The sequence below is a fragment of the Macaca thibetana genome, chromosome 10, assembly GCF_024542745.1.
Source record: "Macaca thibetana thibetana isolate TM-01 chromosome 10, ASM2454274v1, whole genome shotgun sequence".
NCBI lineage: Eukaryota > Metazoa > Chordata > Mammalia > Primates > Cercopithecidae > Macaca > Macaca thibetana.
Window position 1 is genome coordinate 27,763,149 of NC_065587.1, and position 21,155 is coordinate 27,784,303.

The following is a 21,155-nucleotide window of genomic DNA, read 5'->3' on the forward strand; positions in this document are numbered from 1 at the left end:
GTATGAGCCATCACGCCCGGCCTCGGCCTGCTTTTTAATAAACTTTTACTCCTGCTCTGTGACTTGCCTCTGTCTCGTTTCTACCTTATGACCCTCAGTCAAATTCTTTCTTCTGAGGAGGCAAGAATTGAACTTGTTGCAGATGTGTATGGATTCACCACCGGGAACTCGGATACTATCCCCCAGTAACAGGTCGAGGATGCTAGGTGAAAATGTTATGGAAGCTGCATGCTTTTTACAATGGTGTAAGTTGTTCTCATGTCCAGCCACAGCCACTGCACCTGTGTGAACGTCCCCTCAATAAACCTATGTCTTTTTTACTGTCTCCAGATCTCTTCCTCTACCCTTCCACACGGTGCCTTCCCTACTGTAGTAAAGTGGGGTCCTGCAGGGCACCCTCTCCCTGCAGGTTTTTTTTTTTTTTGAGATAGATTCTTGCTCTGTCGCCCAGGTTGGACTGCAGTGGTGTGACCTTGGCTCATTGCAACCTTCGCCTCTTGGGTTCAAGTGATTCTCCAGCCTCAGCGTCCTGAGTAGCTGGGATTACAGGCGCCTGCTACCATGCCTGGCTCCATTTTTTTTATTTTTTATTTTTTTTATTTTTAGTAGAGACGCGGTTTCGCCAGGTTGGCCAGGCTGGTCTCCTCGAACTCCTGGCCTCAAGTGATCCACCCACCTCAGCGTCCCAAAGTGCTGGGACTACAGGCGTGAGCCAACTGCATTTGGCCTCTTTCCCTGCATCTTCATGTGTCTTCAAGGCCAAGAGGGAGCTTCTGGCCCCTTGGTTAGGGTCGGGTCCCAGAGGTCCAGGGTCAAGGCTATGCCGCCTCTCAAGGAGGTGCATCCCTGCAAGAGGCTGCATCCAGCAGTCATGGAAGAGGCTCCGCTGGGGCCTGCTCCAGTTCCTCCTGGGGAAAGCAAGTGGAGGTGCCCCTTGAAACGGGGATCCCAACAATCTCAGGGATTCTGTCCTGGCCTGCAGCCCTGGATCGTCCAGCCTCTGCTGGGATGGGGAGCAGAGGACGCCCTTCGTGGCTGGGGCTGAGGGTGGGGGTCCCGCTTCCTAAAAGGCCCAGCCTGGGATTCCAGCCACAGGCCCTACTGGGCAGCGCCTGGCGCCGCCCCGCCCCTCCATGCCTGGCACTCGCCCTCTACAAAGATGGCGCGGACTACCTCATGCGCGTCAGGGCTCCTCCTGCGCCGCTCTTATCCCCGCACACTGCTGCCAAGACAGGGACTACGGGAAGCATGGCCTGGGGGGCGATTGTGGCCTGGGCGGCTGTCCGGCCGCTGTTGTGTGGCTGCGCGCTGGCGCTGCTGGGCCGGATGCTGTACCCCGGGGAGAGCCCGTGGCGGGAGCGCAAAGAGCTCGACAGCCTCTGGAGCCTCCCTGCTGACTTCTCCGACAACCGACCCCGGGGCTTCCAGGAGCAGAGGTACCGGCGACTGTTGCGAGAGGCGCCCGGAAGCCCGGCGGTGGGAATGGGGTAAGCACCAGTGCCCTGCAGCCTTCTTCACCTGAGTGCCCCGGAGCTGGGGGCCCGGAGGAGGTTAAAGGTCAACGGGCTTGGGGGCGCGGGGTTGGAGGACTGGGTGCCCGGGCGGGGACGTTTCAGGGGGACTCTGGAGGGCGAGGGCGGAGGAGACGGGAGGAGGAGGAAGAGCTCCTGTCCAGCAGCGTCGGGAGGCGAAGGCTGAGCCTGGTCAGTGTCCTTTCTAATGTTTATTTTTAATTTTTGAAATGTTTTTGAGACTGAATTTGGCCCTGCCGCCCAGGTTGGAGTGGAGTGGCGCAATCCTAACTTCTGAGCTCAAGCAATTCTCCCGCCCCAGCCTTGCAAGTTAGCTGGGGCCACCATGCCTGACTAATTAAAAAAAAAAACTTGGTCAGGCTCGGTGGCTCACGCCTGTCATCCCAGCACTTTGGGAGGCCAAGGCGGGCGGATCATCTGAGGCCAGGAGTTCAAGACCAGTCCGACTAACGTGGTGAAACCCCGTCTCTACTAAAAAATACAAAAATTAGCCGGGCGTGGTGATAAGAGCCTGTAATCCCAGCTATTGGGGAGGCAGAGGCAGAATTGCTTGAAGCAGGGAGGTGGAGGTTGCAGTGAGCCGAGATCAGGCCACTGCACTCCAGCCTGTCCCACAGAGTGAGACTCCGTCTCAAAACAAAAACCAACTTTTTTGTTTTTTAAGATATAGGGTCTCACTACGTTATCCAGGCTGATCTCGAATTCCTGGCCTCAAGCCATCCTCCCACCTTGACTTCTTCAAGCTCTGATTACAGGCATGAGCCACCAGACACTCGCCAGGCCTAGCGGCAGGCACTGCCCAGGAGGGAAGGTACGTTGGTTTTCAGGGTTCAGCTAGAGGACAGACTGTGACATCAGGCCAAGGAGGCCACCCCTGTTGCCCTCCTGACTTGGATGTGGTCAGCAGAGAAGTGGAATCCGGTGAGGTCTGGGCCATGTGTGCCTGGTCTACATTCTCTTTTTCTTTTTCTTATTTTTTGAGACAGAGTCTCGCTGTGTCACCCAGGCTGGAGTGCGATGGCACGATCTTGGCTCACTGCAGCCGCCGCCTCCTGGGTTCAAGCGATTCTCCTGCCTCAGCCTTCCAAGTAGCTGGGACTACAGGCGCCGCCACCACCCCCAGCTAATTTTTGTGTTTTTAGTAGAGATGAGGTTTCACCATATTGGTCAGGTTAGTCTCAAACTCCTGACCTTGTGTTCTGCCTGCCTCCTCCTCCCAAAGTGCTGGGATTGCAGGTGTGAACCCCCGTGCCCCGCCTACATCCTCTGTTTCTGACTTTGTGGCATTCAGTACAAGAGAAGGAGAGGAGAGGGCTGGGTGCCAGCGTGGGACTCACTCACAGTGTCCTAAGCAAAGTTCCCCCATCCCCCTAACCAGCCTTCCTCCCTGTGACAGGCAGTGGGTCATTTGCATCTTAGTCACAGGTCTGAACCTTCTTGCCTCGGGCTGGGATGTGCCCCTGGGTTCACCCCTGTCTCGGGAGATACTGGGTCCCATCTGCTCCAACGAGGAACACCTGGCCCCACTGGCCCAGTTGCACAAACTGTCCTGGCAGTTGACGTGTCATCAGCACATTATCTGTCTTTTCCGCCAGGAGTCACCGCCATGTGTCAGGGCGTGTGCTAGGCCTGGGGGCACAGCTGTGCAGCACACTGGTCCCGGATCCCTTTGGGGGCCTAGGAGCTGAGCCCAGCCCTTCTCTTCACAGTCGGGCCCCACCTTGTACATACCGGTTCCCTCCATCTTCAACGACATCAGCCAGGACTGGTGGCTGTGGCGTTTTGTCAGCTGGGTGTGGTATGAACGGGAGGTGACCCAGCTAGAGCGATGGATCCAGGACCTGTGCACAAGAGTGGTGCTGAGGATTGGCAGTGCCCACTTCTATGCCATCGTGGTCAGTGTAGCCAGGAGCAGGCAGGGCGGATGGGTGGGCACAGCTGCTGAACAGCATGGGACCCTCAGATGCCACCCACAGCCTGTCTCCTGGGGTGGGACAGTGGGGGGCCTTACCCTGCCCTGGGGGTTGTGCCCTGTGTAGGTGGATAAGTGGCCTGATCTACCCCACTGGGATGTCTTCCCGTCTGGCTCAGGCCCCTGAGCCCCATGCTGCAGGTTATGTGAGGGAGTGCCTGATAGCAGAGCCCCTCCTCATGCCCCGACCTGCCACTCCCTCCCCATAACTCCTATGTCTGCAGTGGGTGAATGGGGTCGACAGGCTAGAGCATGAAGGGGCTACCTCCCCTTCGAGGCTGACAGCAGCAGCCTGTTCCAGGTGGGGCCCCTGCCCTCCCGCCTCTGCGTCACTGTCGCCATCAACAACATGCTCGCCCCTCCCACCCTGCCACCAGGGACCATCCGTACATGACCAACACCTCCAAGTGGGTACCATCCTGCTTCCAGTGGGTGCACCCACCTTCCCGCCCCACCCTGTGGTCTTCCTGCCAGGGACAGGGTGGCCTTCGCAGAGAGGAGGCCCTGATCTGGGGAGGCAAGTGAGCTGAGGGCAAAAGACCCATGGCAAGGGCCCAGCGAACCAGAGTAATAAAATAGCCCAGTTGGCTGGGCGCGGTGGCTCAAGCCTGTAATCCCAGCACTTTGGGAGGCCAAGATGGGCGGATCACGAGGTCAGGAGATCGAGACCAGCCTGGCTAACATGGTGAAACCCCGTCTCTACCAAAAAAATACAAAAAACTAGCCGGGTGAGGTGGCGGGCGCCTGTAGTCCCAGCTACTCGGGAGGCTGAGGCAGGAGAATGGTGTAAAGCCAGGAGGCGGAGCTTGCAGTGAGCTGAGATCCAGCCACTGCACTCCAGCCTGGGCAACAGAGCAAGACTCCGTCTCAAAAAAATAAATAAATAAAATAGCCCAGCGTGGTGGCCCATGCATATAGTCTCAGCTGCTTGTAAGGCTGAGGCGAGAGGATCACTTGTGCCTAGGAACAGAGGCTGCAGTGAGCTGTGATCACACCGCTGCATTCCACCCTGGACAGGAGTGAGACCCAGTCTCTAAGAAACTAAAAATAAAAAATTAAAAAAAAACTGGAAGTGGAGAAAACTGGGCAAGGGCAGTGAGAGTCACAGATGGGAAGGGAAGAGGGGGCTCTCATCACAGCCTCTGCCCTGTCCAGGCCCCATCCCCTTAAACAGGGTATCACAGTGACCTCCTAGGCCAGGAGCGGTGGCTCACGCCTATAATCCTGGCACTTTCGGAGACTTGAGCAACATAGCAAGACCCGAGCTACCACATTAAAAAGAAAAGAAAAAAAAAAAGCTAGCCAAACTGGGTGGGTGATTCACACCTGTAATCCCAGCACTTTGGGAGGCCGAAGTCGGGGGATGACCTGAGGCCAGGAGTTCTAGACCAGCCTGGCCAATGTGGTGAAACCCTATCTCAAACTCTGTCTCGAAAAAAAAAAAAAGTAGTGAGTGGCAGCACACACACCTGTAATCCCAGTTACTTGGGAGGCTGAAGCAGGAGAATCGTTTGAACCCAGGAGGCAGAGGTTGCAGTGCACCAAGATCGCCCCACTGCACTCCAGCCTGGGTGACAGAGAGAGACTGCCTCTCAAAAAAAAATTAGCTGGGCATGGTGGCAGGTGCCTGTAATCCCAGCAACTCGGGAGGCTGAGGCAGGAGAATAGCTTGAACTTGGTGGTCGGAGGTTGCAGTGAGCCGAGATAGAGTCACTGCACTCCAGCAATTCTGAGGAGACAAGAACTAAACATAGTATGGTCTCCTGGATGAGATCTTGGAACAGGAAAAGGACATTAGGGGAAATAGTAAAGAAATCTGAATCAAGATGAACCTTAGTTAATAATAATGTATCAGTATTGGTTTATTGGGGCCGGGGATGGTGGCTCACATCCTAGCATTTTGGGAGGCTAAGGTGGGAAGATCCTGTGGTCTGGAGTGTGAGACTGGCCTGGGCAACATAGCCAGACTGCATCTCTCTAAAATTTTTTTTTTTTTTTTTTTTTTTAGTTAATCAGCATGGTGGTATGCACTTACAGTCCCAGCTGCTAGGGAGGCTGAGGAGGGAGAATTGCTTGAGCCCTGGAGTTTGAGGCTGCAGTGAGGTGTGACTGTGCCACTGTGCTCCAGCCTGGTCAACAGGGCAAGACCCTATCTCTCCAAAAATTTTTTCATTAAAAAAAATTTTTTTTTTGAGACGGAGTTTCGCTCTTGTTGCCCAGGCTGGAGTATAATAGCGAGATCTTAGCTCACTGCAACCTCCACCTCCTGGTTTCAAGTGATTCTTCTGCATCAGCCTCTTGAGTAGCTGGGATTACAGGCATGTGCCACCACGTCCGGCTAATTTTATACTTTTAGTAGAGACAGGGTTTGTCCATGTTGGTCAGGCTGGTCTTGAACTCCCGACCATTAGGTGATCTGCCTGCCTCGGCCTCCCAAAGTGCTGGAATTACAGGTGTGAGCCACTGTGCCTGGTCAGAAGCCAACCTTTTATATATCTATGCAGATGTGTGTGACTATATATTTATCTATATCTGAATCTGTATATTTCTCTTACTGGTTCTGCTTCTCTGGTTTGAACCCTAACACACCTAGTTTTTTTTTTTTTTTTGAGTCGGCTTCTTACTCTGTCACCCAGGCTGGAGTGCAGTGGTGTGATCTCTGTTCACTGCAACCTCCACCTCCTGGGAACAACTAGTATTTTATAATCTGTTAGGAATTCAAATGTTTTTCAAAAGATCAAAGTACATATTTAAATACATTTCAAATACAAACTTTTAAAATCATATTATGAAGCATTAAGTAAAATTCTACATTGTTAGGTCAGGGACAGTGGTTTAGGCCTATAATCCCAGCACTTTGGGAAGCCAAGGTGGGTAGATTGCTTGAGCTCAGTAGTTTGAGACCCCCCTGGCAACATAGCAAGACCCTGTCTCCACAAAAATAGAAAAATGAGCTGGGCATGGTGGTGCATGCCTGTGGTACCAGCTGTTTGGGAGGCTGAGGTGGGAGGCTCACTTGAGTCCAGGAATTTGAGGCTGCAGGGAAGCATGATTGGGCCATTGCACACCATCCTGGGTGACAGAGTAAGACCCTGTCCTACCCCCCCAAAAAAGTTAACATCATTATATAATTGTACTCTAAATTATTAGCAAAATGAAAGAAAATTAAGTGTTATTTAAAAATAGGCAAGGTGCAGTGGCTCGTGCCTACAATCCCAGCACTCTGGGAGGGCAAAGCATGTGGATCACTTGAGGCCAGGAGTTCGATACCAGCCTGGCCAACGTGGTGAAAACCCATTTCTACCAAAATTGCAAAAGTTTGCCTGGTGTGGTGGCGCGTGCCTGTAATCCCAGCTACTCAGGAAGCTGAAATTTGAGAATCACTTGAATCCAAGAGGTGGAGGATGCAGTGAGGTGTGAGCTGAGATGGCACCACTGCACTCCAGCCTGAGAGACAGAGTGAGACTCTGTCTTAAAAAAAAAAAAAAAAAAAAAAAAAGGCATAGTGCATAAGGATACTGGAAAACGAGAATGCTGAAGACCGAGGTAGAAGGAATAGGGTGGAACATAAACAGAATACATTCTCAGTGAATGCTTCTTTTTTTTTTTTTTTTTTTTTTTTTGAGACGGGGTCTCGCTCTGTCACCCAGGCTGGAGTGCAGTGGCCGGATCTCAGCTCACTGCAAGCTCCGCCTCCCGGGTTCACGCCATTCTCCTGCCTCAGCCTCCCGAGTAGCTGGGACTACAGGCGCCCGCCACCTCGCCCGGCTAGTTTTTTGTATTTTTTAGTAGAGACAGGGTTTCACCGGGTTAGCCAGGATGGTCTCGATCTCCTGACCTTGTGATCCACCCGTCTCGGCCTCCCAAAGTGCTGGGATTACAGGCTTGAGCCACCGCGCCCGGCCTGTGAATGCTTCTTGAATAACTCCATGCTATTTTAGACAGTTACCCATCTGCCCTAAAACAGACCTAAAGCTAATGAGTGAGTTTCCTTGCTCTAATGGTGAACTAATTAATGTTTTTTTCCTGAGAGCTACTGTGTGGCCAAATGGGCATTATTGATTGAAGACTAGCTATGGGCAGCATTCTGCTAGGATTTTGTTATTTCTTTCCTTTTTTTTGTTTTGTTTTGTTTGTTTGTTTTGAGACGGAGTCTCGCTCTGTCGCTCAGGCTGGAGTGCAGTGGCTCAATCCCGGTTCACTGCAAGCTCCACCTCCTGGGTTCACGCCATTCTCCTGCCTCAGCCTCCTGAGTAGCTGGGACTGCAGGCGCCTGCCACCATGCCCGGCTAATTTTTTGTATTTTCAGTAGAGACAGAGTTTTACCATGTTAGCCAGGATGGCCTTGCTCTCCTGACCTCGTGATCCACCCACCTTGGCCTCCCAAAGTGCTCGGATTACAGGCGTGAGCCACTGTGCCTGACCGGGTTTTGTTCTTTCCTAATTTTTTTCTTTTTTTCGGTGACAGGTCTCACTATGTTGCTCACACTGGAATGCAGTGGTGTAAACATAGTGCACTATAGCCTTGAACTCCCGGGCTCAAATAATCATCCTGCCTCAGCCTCCTGGATAGCTGGGGCTACAGGTGTGTATCATCATGCCTAGCTAATTTTTTTTTTTTTTAATTTTAAGTTTTTCTGCAGAAACAAGCTCCTGCCATGTTGCCTGGACTGGTCTCCAATTCCTGAACTCAAGTGATCCTAAAGTGCCAAGCCTTTTATCACATCTTGAAGTCTGTAAGAAGTGGATCATCTCTTCTGGCCGGGCGCAGTGGCTCATGCCTATAATCCCAGCACTTTGGGAGGCAGAGGCGGGCAGATCACAATGTCAGGAGATGGAGATCATCCTGGTAACAACAGTGAAACCCCATCTCTACTAAAAACACAAAAAATTAGGCAGGGTGGTGGCGGGCACCTGTTGTCCCAGCTACTTGGGAGGTTGAGGCAGGAGAATGGTGTGAGCCCAGGAGGCAGAGCTTGCAGTAAGCCGAGACTACACCACTGCACTCCAGCCTGGGCAACAGAGCGAGGAGACTCTGTCTCAAAAAAAAAAAAAAAAAAGAAGTGGATTTTTTCATAGACCAGAGCTTTCAGAACAAGCCAGTATTTTGGCTGTTCTTGACCCTTTGCAATTTTTTTTGTTTCTTTGAGGCAGAGTTTCCGTTTGTTACCCAGGCTGGAGTGCTATAGTGCAATCTCAGCTCACTGCAACCTCTGCCTCCTGGGTTCATGCAATTCTCCTGTCTCAGCCTCCCGAGTAGCTGGGATTACAGGCATGCTTCAGTACGCTAGGCTAATTTTTTTGTGTTTTTATAGTAGAGCAGGGTTTTGCCATGTTGGCCAGGCTGTTCTCGAACTCTTGACATCAGGTGATTCGCCTGCCTCTGCTTCCCAAAGTTCGGAGATTACAGGTGTGAGCCACCACACCCAGCCTGCATTTTCATATAAATTTAGAATTAGCCAGGCATGGTGGCACACATCTGTAATCCTAGCACTTGGAGAGTCTGAGGAGGGAGGATAGCTTGAACCTAGGAGTTTGAGGCTGCAGTGAGCTATAATTGCACCACTATACTCCAGCTTAGACAACAGAGCAAGACGCTTTCTAAAAAAAGTTAGAATCAGCTTGTCAATATTTATTAAGAAATATGTTGAGATTCATCCTAATGGTGATTGTTTGTTTAAAAAAAAAAAAAGAAAAAAAGGGCTGGACGTGGTGGCTCACGTCTGTAATCCCAGCACTTTGGGAGGCCGAGGTGGGCGGATCACAAAGTCAGGAGATCGAGACCATTCTGGCTAAACCCATGAAACCCCGTCTCTACCAGAAATACGAAAGAAAAAAGAAAAAAAGTTGGGCATGGTGGCGGGCACCTGTAGTCCCAGCTACTTGGGAGGCTGAGGCAAGAGAATGGCATGAACGCGGGAGGTGGAGCTTGCAGTGAGCCAAGATTGCGCCACTGCACTCCAGACTGGGTGACAGAGCGAGACTCTGTCTCGAAATACATAAATAAATAATATAAATAAAAAGAAGAAATATGTTTAGATTTTGATAAGAATTACATAAGTAATCTACAAATCACTTTGGGAAAAACTGATCTTTATAATATTGAGTGTTCCAATCCATGAACATGGTGTATTTCTCCAGACTCTCACAAATTTTAATGAATACAAAAGAAAACATTAGGATGGTAGGGTTGTTGATTCAGAGAACACCCATGGGAATGTCGGTCAGGCACTACTCGCCTTCTAAGGGCTGTCGCTGCTCCTTACTTCGTTTTTCTAGGTTGCCAGATTATCATGTGAACTTGTCCTATGTCCAGTGCTGATTGATTCAGGGGAAGGCACCTGTCCCAGGCCAGTCCAATAAATGTCCTTACACAGATATTTGGAACGGAGACTGAAAGACAGTTGAACCAGCCTCTCTGATTGCAAAATATAAAATTTAGGAGCTCCCTGTAACCATGCTTCAGATTATGTGAACTAGAGGATTGGTGGAATTGCTGAGAAAAAAGGACAAATCTTAAAGAAACACAGATAGGAGAAGACAGTGGTGTTAGCGTCTCTGACTCCATATAGTTCTTAAGGCCAATGAGTTCTGAGAGATAGAACTATCTTGTTTATGAATTCCAAGAGACAGTCCATAAACCTGTCTCTAGGCTTAAGCTAGTTTGAGTTGGGTTTCTGTCACTTGCAACAAGAGTCCTGACTACTGCAGTTGACTAGAGTTAAAAGGTATAGCATCAATAGGTGAGCTAGCTCTGGCTTTAAAAGGCTTCCAGTTTGAATTACACTCCATTCCCTCTGGTGCCCCTAGAAAGAGCCCTCTCTAACACAGGCCAGCAGCTGGCAGACACGCTTTTGTTTTTTTTCTCTGCAGGAATTTTACTGCCTTGATTTGAGACAGATTATCAGAGGTGGGCACCGTTATCCTCTCTTTCATGCAGGATTTATCACATGTAAGTATTTGTCTTATGTTTGGATGCTACATTTTGGTTAGAATTTAATCATATCTCATCAAGGTTACCCACATGATCACTCTAAGTCTGTTGTAAGCCTAACTGACAAGTATTCCATATGTCAAGATGTCAAGTGCAACCCAAAATAAGATGTAAGCACCAAATGGGACTGAGAGAGAAATGCTAGAAGTCTTCACCCTTACTGCCTGCCTTTCTTGATAATGACCATGCATCCTGTGAGGGAAATAGTGTTATAGTGATAGAAAGGTAAGGTTCTGAAATTTGAAGAGATTGGAGGCCAGGTGTGGTGGTTCACACCTATAATCTCAGCATTTTGGGAGGCCAAGGTGGGTGGATTGCTTGTACCCAGGAGTTCCAGATGAGCTGGGCAACATTGTGGGACCCCATCTCTAAAAATAAAAATAAAAAAAAATTAACTGGGTGTAGTGGTGCACGCCTATAATCCCAGCTACTCAGGAGGCTGAGATGGGAGGGTTGCTTGAGGAGGTCAAGGCTGCAGTGAGCTGTGATCATGCCACTGCACTCCAGCCTGGGTGACAGAGTGAGACCCTGTCTCAAAAAAAAAAAAAAAAAAAAAAAAAAAAGATTGGAGGGAAGAATTTTTGAGGATACTGTGGTGCAGGGAAAGGGCGTGCCGTGTATATGCAGATGGTCCTCAGCTTTCCAAAGTTAACTCTGGAACACGCTACCTTTCATACATTTTATATACTGTATACTGCCAGACCCAACACACTTTTTTTTTTTTTTTTTTTTTTTTTTTTTTTTTGAGACGGAGTCTCGCTCTGTCACCCAGGCTGGAGTGCGGTGGCCGGATCTCTGCTCACTGCAAGCTCCGCCTCCCGGGTTTACGCCATTCTCCTGGCTCAGCCTCCCGAGTAGCTGGGACTACAGGCGCCCGCCACCTCGCCCGGCTAGTTTTTTGTACTTTTTAGTAGAGACGGGGTTTCACCGTGTTAGCCAGGATGGTCTCGATCTCCTGACCTCGTGATCCGCCCGTCTTGGCCTCCCAAAGTGCTGGGATTACAGGCTTGAGCCACCGCGCCCGGCCCAACACACTTTTCAAAGGCCACATTTGAACCTTTTTTTAAAATTATTATTATTATTATTTTTTTTTTTTTTTTTTTTTTTTTTTTTTGAGACGGAGTCTCACGCTGTGGCCCAGGCTGGAGTGCAGGCAGTGGCGCGATCTCGGCTCACTGCAAGCTCCGCCTCCCGGGTTCCCGCCATTCTCCTGCCTCAGCCTCCTGAGTAGCTGGGACTACAGGCGCCCGCCACCGCGCCCGGCTAATTTTTTGTATTTTTAGTAGAGACGGGGTTTCACTGTGGTCTCGATCTCCTGACCTTGTGATCCGCCCGCCTCGGCCTCCCAAAGTGCTGGGATTACAGGCTTGAGCCACCGCGCCCGGCTATTTTTTATTTTTTTAAGACGGAGTCCTACTCTGTCACCCAGGCTGGAGTTCAGTGGCACCATCTTGGCTCACTGAAACCTCCACCTCCTGCGTTCAAGTGATTCTCCTGCCTCAGCCTCCCAAGTAGCTGGGACTACAGGTGCATGCCACCACGCCCAGCTTTTTTTGTGTGTTTTTAATAGAGGCGGGATTTTACTGTGTTAGCCAGGATGGTCCCGATCTCCTGGCCTCGTGACCCCTGCCCCCCTGCCTCTGCCTCCCACAGTTCTGGGATTTCAGACGTGAGCCACCGTGCCTGGCTATACTACTTTGAATAGGTCTTAATAGGTTTTAATTAATTATTTTTAAATTAATTTCAAAAATCTTCTATAACATGGATGAAACTTGAAGATATTATACTTAGTGAAATAGGCCAGACACAAATGGACAAATGTCATTTGAATCCACTTTTATGAGGTACCTAGAATCGGCAAATTCACATAGACAAAAAGTAGATTTGAGTTAACGGGGCGAGGGGGAAGGAAGAATGGGGGACTGTAGTTAATGGGTTTAGAGTTTCTGTTTGGGAAGATGAAAGAGTTCTGGAGATGGATGGTGGTGAAGGTTGCCCAACAGTGTGAATGTATTTAGTGCCACGGAGCTGTACATTTAAAAATAATTAAAGTGGAAATATTGATGCTATGTATGTTTGACCACAATTATAAAAATGGAGCCAGGTGTGGTGGCTCACACCTGTAATCCCATCACTTTGGGAGGCCGAGGAGGGCAGACCACCTGAGGTTGGAAGTTTGAAACCAGCCTGGCTTGGCTGGGCGCGGTGGCTCAAGCCTGTAATCCCAGCACTTTGGGAGGCCGAGATGGGCGGATCACGAGGTCAGGAGATCGAGACCATCCTGGCTAACACGGTGAAACCCCGTCTCTACTAAAAAATACAAGAAAAACTAGCCGGGCGAGGTGGCGGGCGCCTGTAGTCCCAGCTACTTGGGAGGCTGAGGCAGGAGAATGGCGTGAACCCGGGGGGCGGAGCTTGCAGTGAGCCGAGATCGCACCACTGCACTCCAGCCTGGGCGACAGAGCGAGACTCCGTCTCAAAAAAAAAAAAAAAAAGAAAAGAAACCAGCCTGGCCAACGTGGAGAAACGCTGTCTCTACTGAAAATACAAAATATTAGCCAGGCGTGGTGGTTCATGCCTGTAATCCCAGCTACTCAGGAGGCTGAGGCATTAGAATTGCTTGTACCCAGGAACTCAGGAGGCGGAGGTTGTAGTGAGCCGAGATTGTACCACTGCACTCCAGGCTGGGCAACAGAGTGAGACTCAGTCAGAAAAAAAAAAAAGGCTGGAGACGGTGGCTCACACCTGTAATCCCAGCACTTTGGGAGGCTGAGGCGGGGAGATCATGAGGTCAGGAGTTCAAGACCAGCCTAATATGGTGAAACCCCATCTCTACTAAAAATACAAAAATTGGCCAGGTACAGTGGCTCAAGCCTGTAATCTCAGCACTTTGGGAGGCTGAGACAAGTGGATCACGAGGTCAGGAGATTGAGACCATCCTCACTAACATGGTGAAATCCTGTTTCTACTAAAAATACAAAAAATTAGCTGGGCCTGGTGGTGTTTGCCTGTAGTCCCAGCTACTCAGGAGGCTGAGACGGGAGAATTGCCTAGAACCTAGGAGGCAGAGTTGCAGTGAGCCAAGATCATGGGCGACAGTGAGATTCTGTCTCAAAGAAAAAAGAGTGCTGTCTAGATGCAGTAGCTAAGTACACAGAAGCCATTTCAGTGTGGGAGGTAAGGTGACTGAGTCCAGGGACTCCAGGTTTCTGGCTGAGGGGTTGAAACTGCCCATGGTCATTGTGATGAGATGAAGATGGAAAATGAGCTGGGCTGGGGGAAGGTGGTCATCTCCTCTGGATGTGATTAGTTTGAGAGTCCTGTTGGGTAGCCCACCGGGCATGGTCAGCAGGCAGTGGAGGAGCTGAGAGGGTTTGGAGCTGGGATAGACTCCAGCCTCACCATGTGGGCAATAGTGGGGGCCACAGAGTGTGAAGATGGCTAAGAAAGGGGTCTGAATGGGGATCTTGGAGAGTCAGCAGCCAGGCACGGGCCATGGAGAAACAGATGCCAGGGGAAGAGGAAAGAGGAGTCAGACCCCAAGGGGAAAAGAGTCACTGGAAAGAGGGGCCAGCCCCGTGTCACATCCAGCAGAGACACCAGGTACAGCAGAAGGACCTTGGACATGACCATGAGGAGGGCCTTGTTGGCCATGACCTGGGAGAGATGGGGGTGAGAGCATGGGGGACCACACCATGTCCCCAGCACACAAAACAGTGCCTGGTAGACAGGATGGATCTATGGATGGGCGGATAGGTAGATGGATGGATGAATGGACAGATGGTAGATGGATGCAAAGATAGATGAATAGATGGACAGATGGATGGACAGATGGAATGAATGATCAGAAAAGGCTTCATGAACAAAATGAGACTGAGCTGCATCTCCATGGATAGATATAAAAGCAGAGGACTCTCCTCTTGGGTCAAGAATGACCCAGTGTCCTGGTCCAGGGAGGAAGTCAGCCTGGCTTGACTGGGGACACTTGTGGCGGATTTCAGAGGCCCTTAAAATGGGACCAAGTGAGGTTGGGCAGGTCCGAGCCAGCTCAGGACACCTGCCTCAGACAGGGAACACCCACAGAGACCCTACTGGGATACTGGCCACCCCCCTACCCTGTGCCTAGGTCAGAGCCTACACACTGCAGCCCTGTGCCCCTCATACCCAGCAGGTTCCTGCTCCAGCACGGCTCCTGGACTGGCCCCAGGTGCTGGCCAGGGGGTTTGTATCCAAGCATAATTCACTGAAGCATGTGTTTGGCAGCGGGACCCAGCTCACTGTTTTAGGTAAGTGGCTCTCACAACTTTCCCCAGCCTGTCCCACCCTCTCCTGTCTCTGGAAAAATCTCTTTTCTTTCTCTGGGGCTTCTTCTCCTCTGCCCTCCAAGCCTTAAGCATGGAACCCTTCCTTTCTCTATGGGGTCTGGGGGAAGTGGGCTGGTCTCAGGGTAACTGGCAGGAAGGGCCCCCACAGTGGGAGCAGCCACTTTCAGCTTCCAACAGCGGGACACAGCCTGGTCCTGGGGCCTGGGCTGGGATTGGGCAGGGTCAGAGCTCCTCCCTTCTCCCAGGGCAGATGTCTCAGTGAGGGACAGAGGCCAATTCTGATGAGGGGCCCTGTAGTGGCCTTAGAGACAGTCCCCGGGACCCCAGGATCTAGGCTGAGGGCTGGATGCCCATCCAGACTGGGAGGGCCACATGGGGGCCTGGTGACACAGGGGTCACCACAAGGGGAGACCATTGGAAGGCACAGAGAGGACTCTGGATCTAGGCTGCAGCTCTGTGGCTTGTGCTGGGTCATGAGTACATGGAGACACTGAGGGACAGATGAGACTGGGTGAGGTCGGAGAGCCCAGCTCTCCCAGAAGAGTCACAAGAAAGGAGAGAGTCTCTTGGGGCACAGATGTGTCTGTCCCTGGAGCCCCGTCACCTCTGAGGCCTGGTGTCTCTCTGTTCACGGGTCAACCTCCCACCTTCATTTGAGGAATGGCATGTTAGACTCAGGAGGTGACTAGCGGGGAGTAAACGGGGGTGCAGATAACTCCACGGCCACCAGGTGAATCAGAAGCTGCTGGGGTGGGCATGGGGGCTGTGTTCCCTCGAAATCTGGGGAAGCAGCTCCAAGAACCCGGCCGATGTAAAGGGTCCTGTGGTCGGGCTGGTGGGGACAGGGGTGATGGCAGAGCCCCAGGGTTTGTCTGGGTGGAGCCCCTGCTTCACCAGGAGAACTGAGTGGGCCAGGCTGGAGCACAGCCTGGTGTCCCAGGGGATGGGAAGCTCCAGGCCATGCCAGGCTTGGGCCTCCCCACACCCTGCCAGGATGGTTTTGTGTACTGTGGGGGAGACCCCTAGATTCCAAACTCAGACTCCAGAAACTAGGAAGGAGGGAGCACAGCCTGCCCTGCGTATGCACGGGGAAATCAAGGCTGCAGAGGAAATGACTGGGCCAGGACACCTGGGAAAGGTGACTTGGGAAGGCCCCTAGGAAGGTGCAGGGCTGTCTGCTCTCCAGAGGGCTCCAGTGGAAAGGAGGGAATGAAGAGGGAAGGAGAGGCCCTGGGTGGACCAGACAACCACACCATGAACCCTCCCAGAGACTTTAGACAGAGAGAGGCGCTCCACAACACCCCACTCTCCCTCTGCCATCTCTCACCCCTCCTCTGTCCACACAGGTCAGCCCAAGGCCACCCCCTAGGAGGATCTCTGGGGGCAGTTGGGTGACACCTGTTGCTTTGGAATGTAAGAAAAGGGCAATGAAGTCAGAACCAAAGGAAATATCTGTAGAAGTCTGACTTGTTCCTTTTGTATTTTAATAAGCTAGAGATGAGGCGATTTGTGTCCATGGGCTTTGTGTGCTGTGTTTGTAACCATTTTTTTTTTCTTGCTCTGGTGTTTAATGGTTATCTTTCCAGAAGACCAGCTTTTCCTGTCTATGTCAGAACAAACATCAAAGCCTTGGTCTTTGACTTGGGAATGCAAGAGTCTTATTAGGTCCAGGCACTGACTAAGATGCGAGGTATCTGGTGAGACTCCCTCATGCTCACTACTTGAACATAGTTGTTTCTCTGAGATGGTCTCAGAATCTTCAGTCCCACGCTCCATATGCCGCATCCAGCAAAGCTCCCTGAGGGACTCACAGTCTCCAACCACCAGGGCACTGACATTAACTCTGTGTCCTTTTAGGTCCCCCTGAGGACAGCCTGAGTTTAAAATCTCTACCACCAAGTGAGGAAGACAATGATGATGCCCAGGTAAGACCCCCTTTCTTTGCCTTCTAAGTAAATGCAACTTTCCTGATGTGAGAAACAAACTCACCCATCCACACCCAAAGAATGGACTCAGAGGCCTGCAGAACAGAGAAACTGAGAATTTTAATGATGGTCTTGCAAGATCGGGTGTCTGATGGGCAGACACTCCCAGCACAGTTTCAGCAAGCAATTTATCGCCTAGTGTGCAGGTCCTTCCCCTAGTTCCTTATAGGCTGAGTACTATGGGGTCACAATCTTCCTGGGTATCACATATTGATTTTTCGGTAGGGGCTTTAGGTATTTTTTTTTTTTTTAATGGTTGTCTTACTGCATTTTGTTGAAGCCCACAATGCATTGCCATCCTAGTCAGCTCAGGGGCTCTTCAAGTATTTGACTTATGACCTAAGTAGCTGAGCAGGCTGAAAGAACAGACAAAATGAGCTATTTTGCAGGCCAGAAAACTTTCAACTTAGTCTAAACTTCTTTGTTAAAGTGAGGACAACTAAGCAGGGTAGAAGGGTGACCCCACAAGCAGGCATTGCCCATCCAACCAGGAGCCTAGTGTTTCTTCTGTCCTTTGCTGACCTAAACAGGTTCAAGGCACTTTGTTTTAAAAATGGACCACAGTATATATTATTTCCTTCACCTGATTTCTTTCCTTCTCAATTAATTTTGACATAAGAATATGACGAGGCATATTATATACAACATACACAACAGTCCTTCTTGGAGTGGAGTTCAGTGGGAACGTCTTCCCATCTAATACATGACATGCTAGGATGTTTTTAAATGACAGCATCCATCGTCAACTGTAATGCAGAGGCATTTTCCTCCACGCCAGTTTTGAATTAGGCATTGTGACTTTACCAATCTAAATCAACTTCAAAGAAATTCTGTGGGAAAAGCTCTTGTCTTTTCCCTAGGCTAGGAGTGTTTTGTCTTTGACATGGACTCAAAAGTAGTTTTCTGAAGTCATCAAGAGACTAACAGATCTGTGTAAGGGGTGCAGCAGAATTGATCTGATCCTCATAGCATCTTCTTTTCTCTCGTTGCAGATTTTACCATCACGTGTGCAGGGTACGTACCTTGAACTAACTCACTTTTTGAGAAACCTACTTCCGGGCTTTAATATATAGGTACCTTAATCTGGGTTCCTGTTAAAAATATTGGGGGTCTGGTGAGAGCAAATGATTTTGCAAGTGTATAGCTATGAGCAGAGGGGCTGTAGAAATGTGTGTGGACCCAGAGGACCAGCCGGGAGATTTTGTGTGAGCCAATGTGTCTTCACCTGGAGTAGGATAAGTCAGTGAGTGCCCCTCTCACTGACTTATCCTGATGTTGGTGGTTCTAAAGAGTGGATTCTGGAGAATCTCAGCAGGGAAGAGGATACCTTTCCAGGTAGGCAACAAGACATCAGATGGGATCTAATAAAACAGCATTTCCAGGAAACTTCATGTTATACCTGCTGCTTGGGAGGCTCAGGGATAGTGTAGAAAGAGAAAAAGGAAAAGTAAATATAAGTCACGTTTGTTATTTTCAGAGTTTAATGTCATCATGGTGAGGAGTACTATGTTTATGGGCTTTTGAGTATCCTGTGTTTTTGATCACCTCTTCTTGTTTTATTATTTAAAGATGATTTTTCTGAGAACACTTGCTCTTTTCTGCCTGTGCCACTGCAATATATCAGAGCCTTTGGTTTGGGACACAGTTCTGTCACAGGTAGTTACTTAATCCTGGAGACAGAATTGTTCTGCGGTATGCCCAGATGCATAGGAGAAGTGGATCCTCTCCTTATGAACTGTTGGGTTTCATGGCAGCACATTCATTTGTCTGTCCTTGCTGTTTACCTCTGGTATCAAGATATCTCCCTGGGCGTGGAGGACAGAATGAAAATTCACTCTAGGCTCACTGCAAAAGCTGGTGTCTTGGAAATGGAGAGAGAAGCACAACCTTGAGCACACTGTCAGCATTCCATTTATTCATGTGAATGAGAATATGCAGTTTTACCATCATTTGTGGAAGAGGCTTTCCTTTCCCCATTGTTATTCTTGGCACCTCTGTTGCAGATCAGCTGACTCTGTATGTGTGCATTTAATTCTGGGCTTTCGATTCTATATATGTGATACTTATGGGTGCCCCCACGCTAGGAGCATGCTGTCTGAATTTCTCTGTTTTTTGTAGATTTCAACCTCATGAATGTGCATCTTCCAACACTATCATTTTTCAATATTACCATGGTTATTTGAGGCATATAAAAATTCATTAACGTCTTAGGATTATCTTTTCCATTTCTGCACAGATGGCTGCTGCCAGTTTGATAGCAATTGTTGTGAGTCTGTAGATCATGTGTGTATTGTGTGTTAATTAGGTTTAATCTTCCTATCCATGAATACGGGAAGCCTTTCAACTTATTTGTACGTTCTTTACTTTCTAGAATCTTTATGTTGACAGCTGATTAGTTAGATTTAACATGACTGATATAAATTTGTGATTTCTTTTCTTTCTTTTCTTTTTGAGACAGTGTCTCACTCTGTCACCATACTGGGGTGCAATGATGTGATCTACACTCACTGCCACCTCCACCTCCCGGGTTCAAGTGATTTTCCTGCCTTATCCTCCCAAGTAGCTGAGACTACTGGTGCTGCCGCCACATCCAGCTAATTTTTGTATTTTTATTAGAGACGTGATTTTACCATGTTGGCTGGGATGGTCTCGATCTCTTGACATCATGATCCACCCACCTAGGCCTCCCAAAGCCTGGGATTACAGACATGAGCCACCGCGCCTCGCCAAATTTGTGATGTCTTTTACCAATATTTTGTATGTCTGAATGATTAGGCATCAAATAAAAAATATTATATAAGCTAGTTAACCAAAAATCACCCCCGTACTCAAGGATGTTTCTTCCTGAATTTGTTCATTTCTATTGGTATACATTTCCTTGTTTCAGTAGATCATGTATATTTGAACCTGGAAAGTTATCCTCATGGCAGAAAGTTTTCAGAGTCACATCTCTCAGCTTCACTGGTGTAGGTTGCACAGGCTGTGTGAGCTTGGCCTGTTAGAATGAAGCCTGATCTTTAGGGAATATCCTGAGGGAAAGTGACACAGAGCTGCTGAAGACCCTGATCACAGGAACCCATAAGGTTGTGTGCACACACCATAGTTCCAGAAGAAGACTTATAAGGAAGAAATCATGACTGTTTTTAATTTTAGCATTTTAATACTTAATTTTTTAAATAACCTCTATGAAGAAGAAACGGTGAACAGTCTGGTGCAGTGTCTCATGTCTGTAATCCCAGCACTTTGGGAGGCCGACGTGGGTGGATCACGAGGTCAGGAGATGGAGACCATCCTGGCTAACACAGTGAAACCCCGTCTCTACTAAAAATACAAAAGAACTAGCTGGGCGTGGTGGTGGGTGCCTGTAGTCCCAGCTACTCGGGATGCTGAGGTAGGAGAATGGCATAAACCTGGGAGGCGGATCTTGCAGTGAGCCAAGATCACACCACTGCACTCTAGCCTGGGGTACAGAGTGACATTCCATGTCAGAAAAAAAAAAAAAAAAAAGTATGATCAAGAGAATAGAGTAATTTGGGTAAAATTGAATCCATTTCACCAATAAATTAAGTAATCCTTTAAAACAGATGCTAGATGTGGTACTAGCATAATTTGGTACTAGTGTACTTACACGGTCTTGAATACGTTAAGAAAATGCTGTTTGTTTTGTAGAGTTTCAAAACATTTGAGAGGGAAGAAGGCACTCTTCCGTTGACCCTTAGTGTGTGCTTTAGTTCCATTTTGGATTGACTCTTTTGTGTTGCTGCATGATGCCTCTAGTACAAGGCCAAGGCCTCCATGTCTCCTGTCTTTCCTGATCCCCTTGTCTGCCATCCCTCTTCCACTCAGGGGAATAGCCCAGCATCAACGCAGTCCATGCTTGTTAATCAACCACCTCCATACACCACATCCAGCAGAGCTCCCTGAGTGACTCACAGTCACAAACACCCAGGGCACTGATCTTTCCTCTGTGTCCTTCCAGGTTCTTCTGAGGACAACCTGAGTTTAGTAAGCCTACCACGAAGTGAAGATGATTATTTGGATGATTTGGATGATGATGATGATGCCCAGGTAAGACCACCTTTCTTTGTCTTCTAAGGAAATGTTGGTTTTCTGATGTGAGAAACAAACTCACCAGTCCATACCCAAAGAATGGACTCAGGGAGCTGAAAAATAGAAGAAGTGAGATTTTCTTTCCTTTTTTTTTTTTTTTTTTTTTTTTTTTTTTTTAGACAGAGTCTCGCTCAATTGGCCAGGCTGAAGTGCAGTGGTACAGTCTGGACTCCATCTCCTGGGCTCAATGAATTCTCCTGCCTCAGCCTCCTGAGTAGCTGGGATTACAGGCATGTG

At 49.3% G+C, this 21,155-nt stretch overlaps 2 protein-coding genes across 4 annotated transcripts in view; both read left to right on the forward strand.

The window, feature by feature from the left end:
• Positions 1-1,231, forward strand: part of LOC126929581 (uncharacterized) — a 50,984-nt gene extending 49,753 nt beyond the window's left edge. For all 3 annotated transcript variants that reach the window (XM_050746004.1, XM_050746005.1, XM_050746003.1), the window contains one exon: positions 607-1,231. In XM_050746004.1, the coding sequence (XP_050601961.1) occupies positions 607-938 (332 nt within the window). In that variant the 3' untranslated portion in view covers positions 939-1,231. The remainder of the gene's footprint in view (positions 1-606) is intronic.
• A 13-nt stretch (positions 1,232-1,244) lies between these two features.
• Positions 1,245-11,208, forward strand: LOC126929583 (beta-glucuronidase-like). The gene is made up of 2 exons (XM_050746009.1): positions 1,245-1,487; positions 10,378-11,208. Exons 1-2 carry the CDS (start codon positions 1,249-1,251, stop codon positions 10,397-10,399), a joined length of 261 nt encoding a protein of 86 aa, XP_050601966.1. The 5' UTR covers positions 1,245-1,248; the 3' UTR covers positions 10,400-11,208.
• Positions 11,209-21,155: the final 9,947 nt, after the last annotated feature.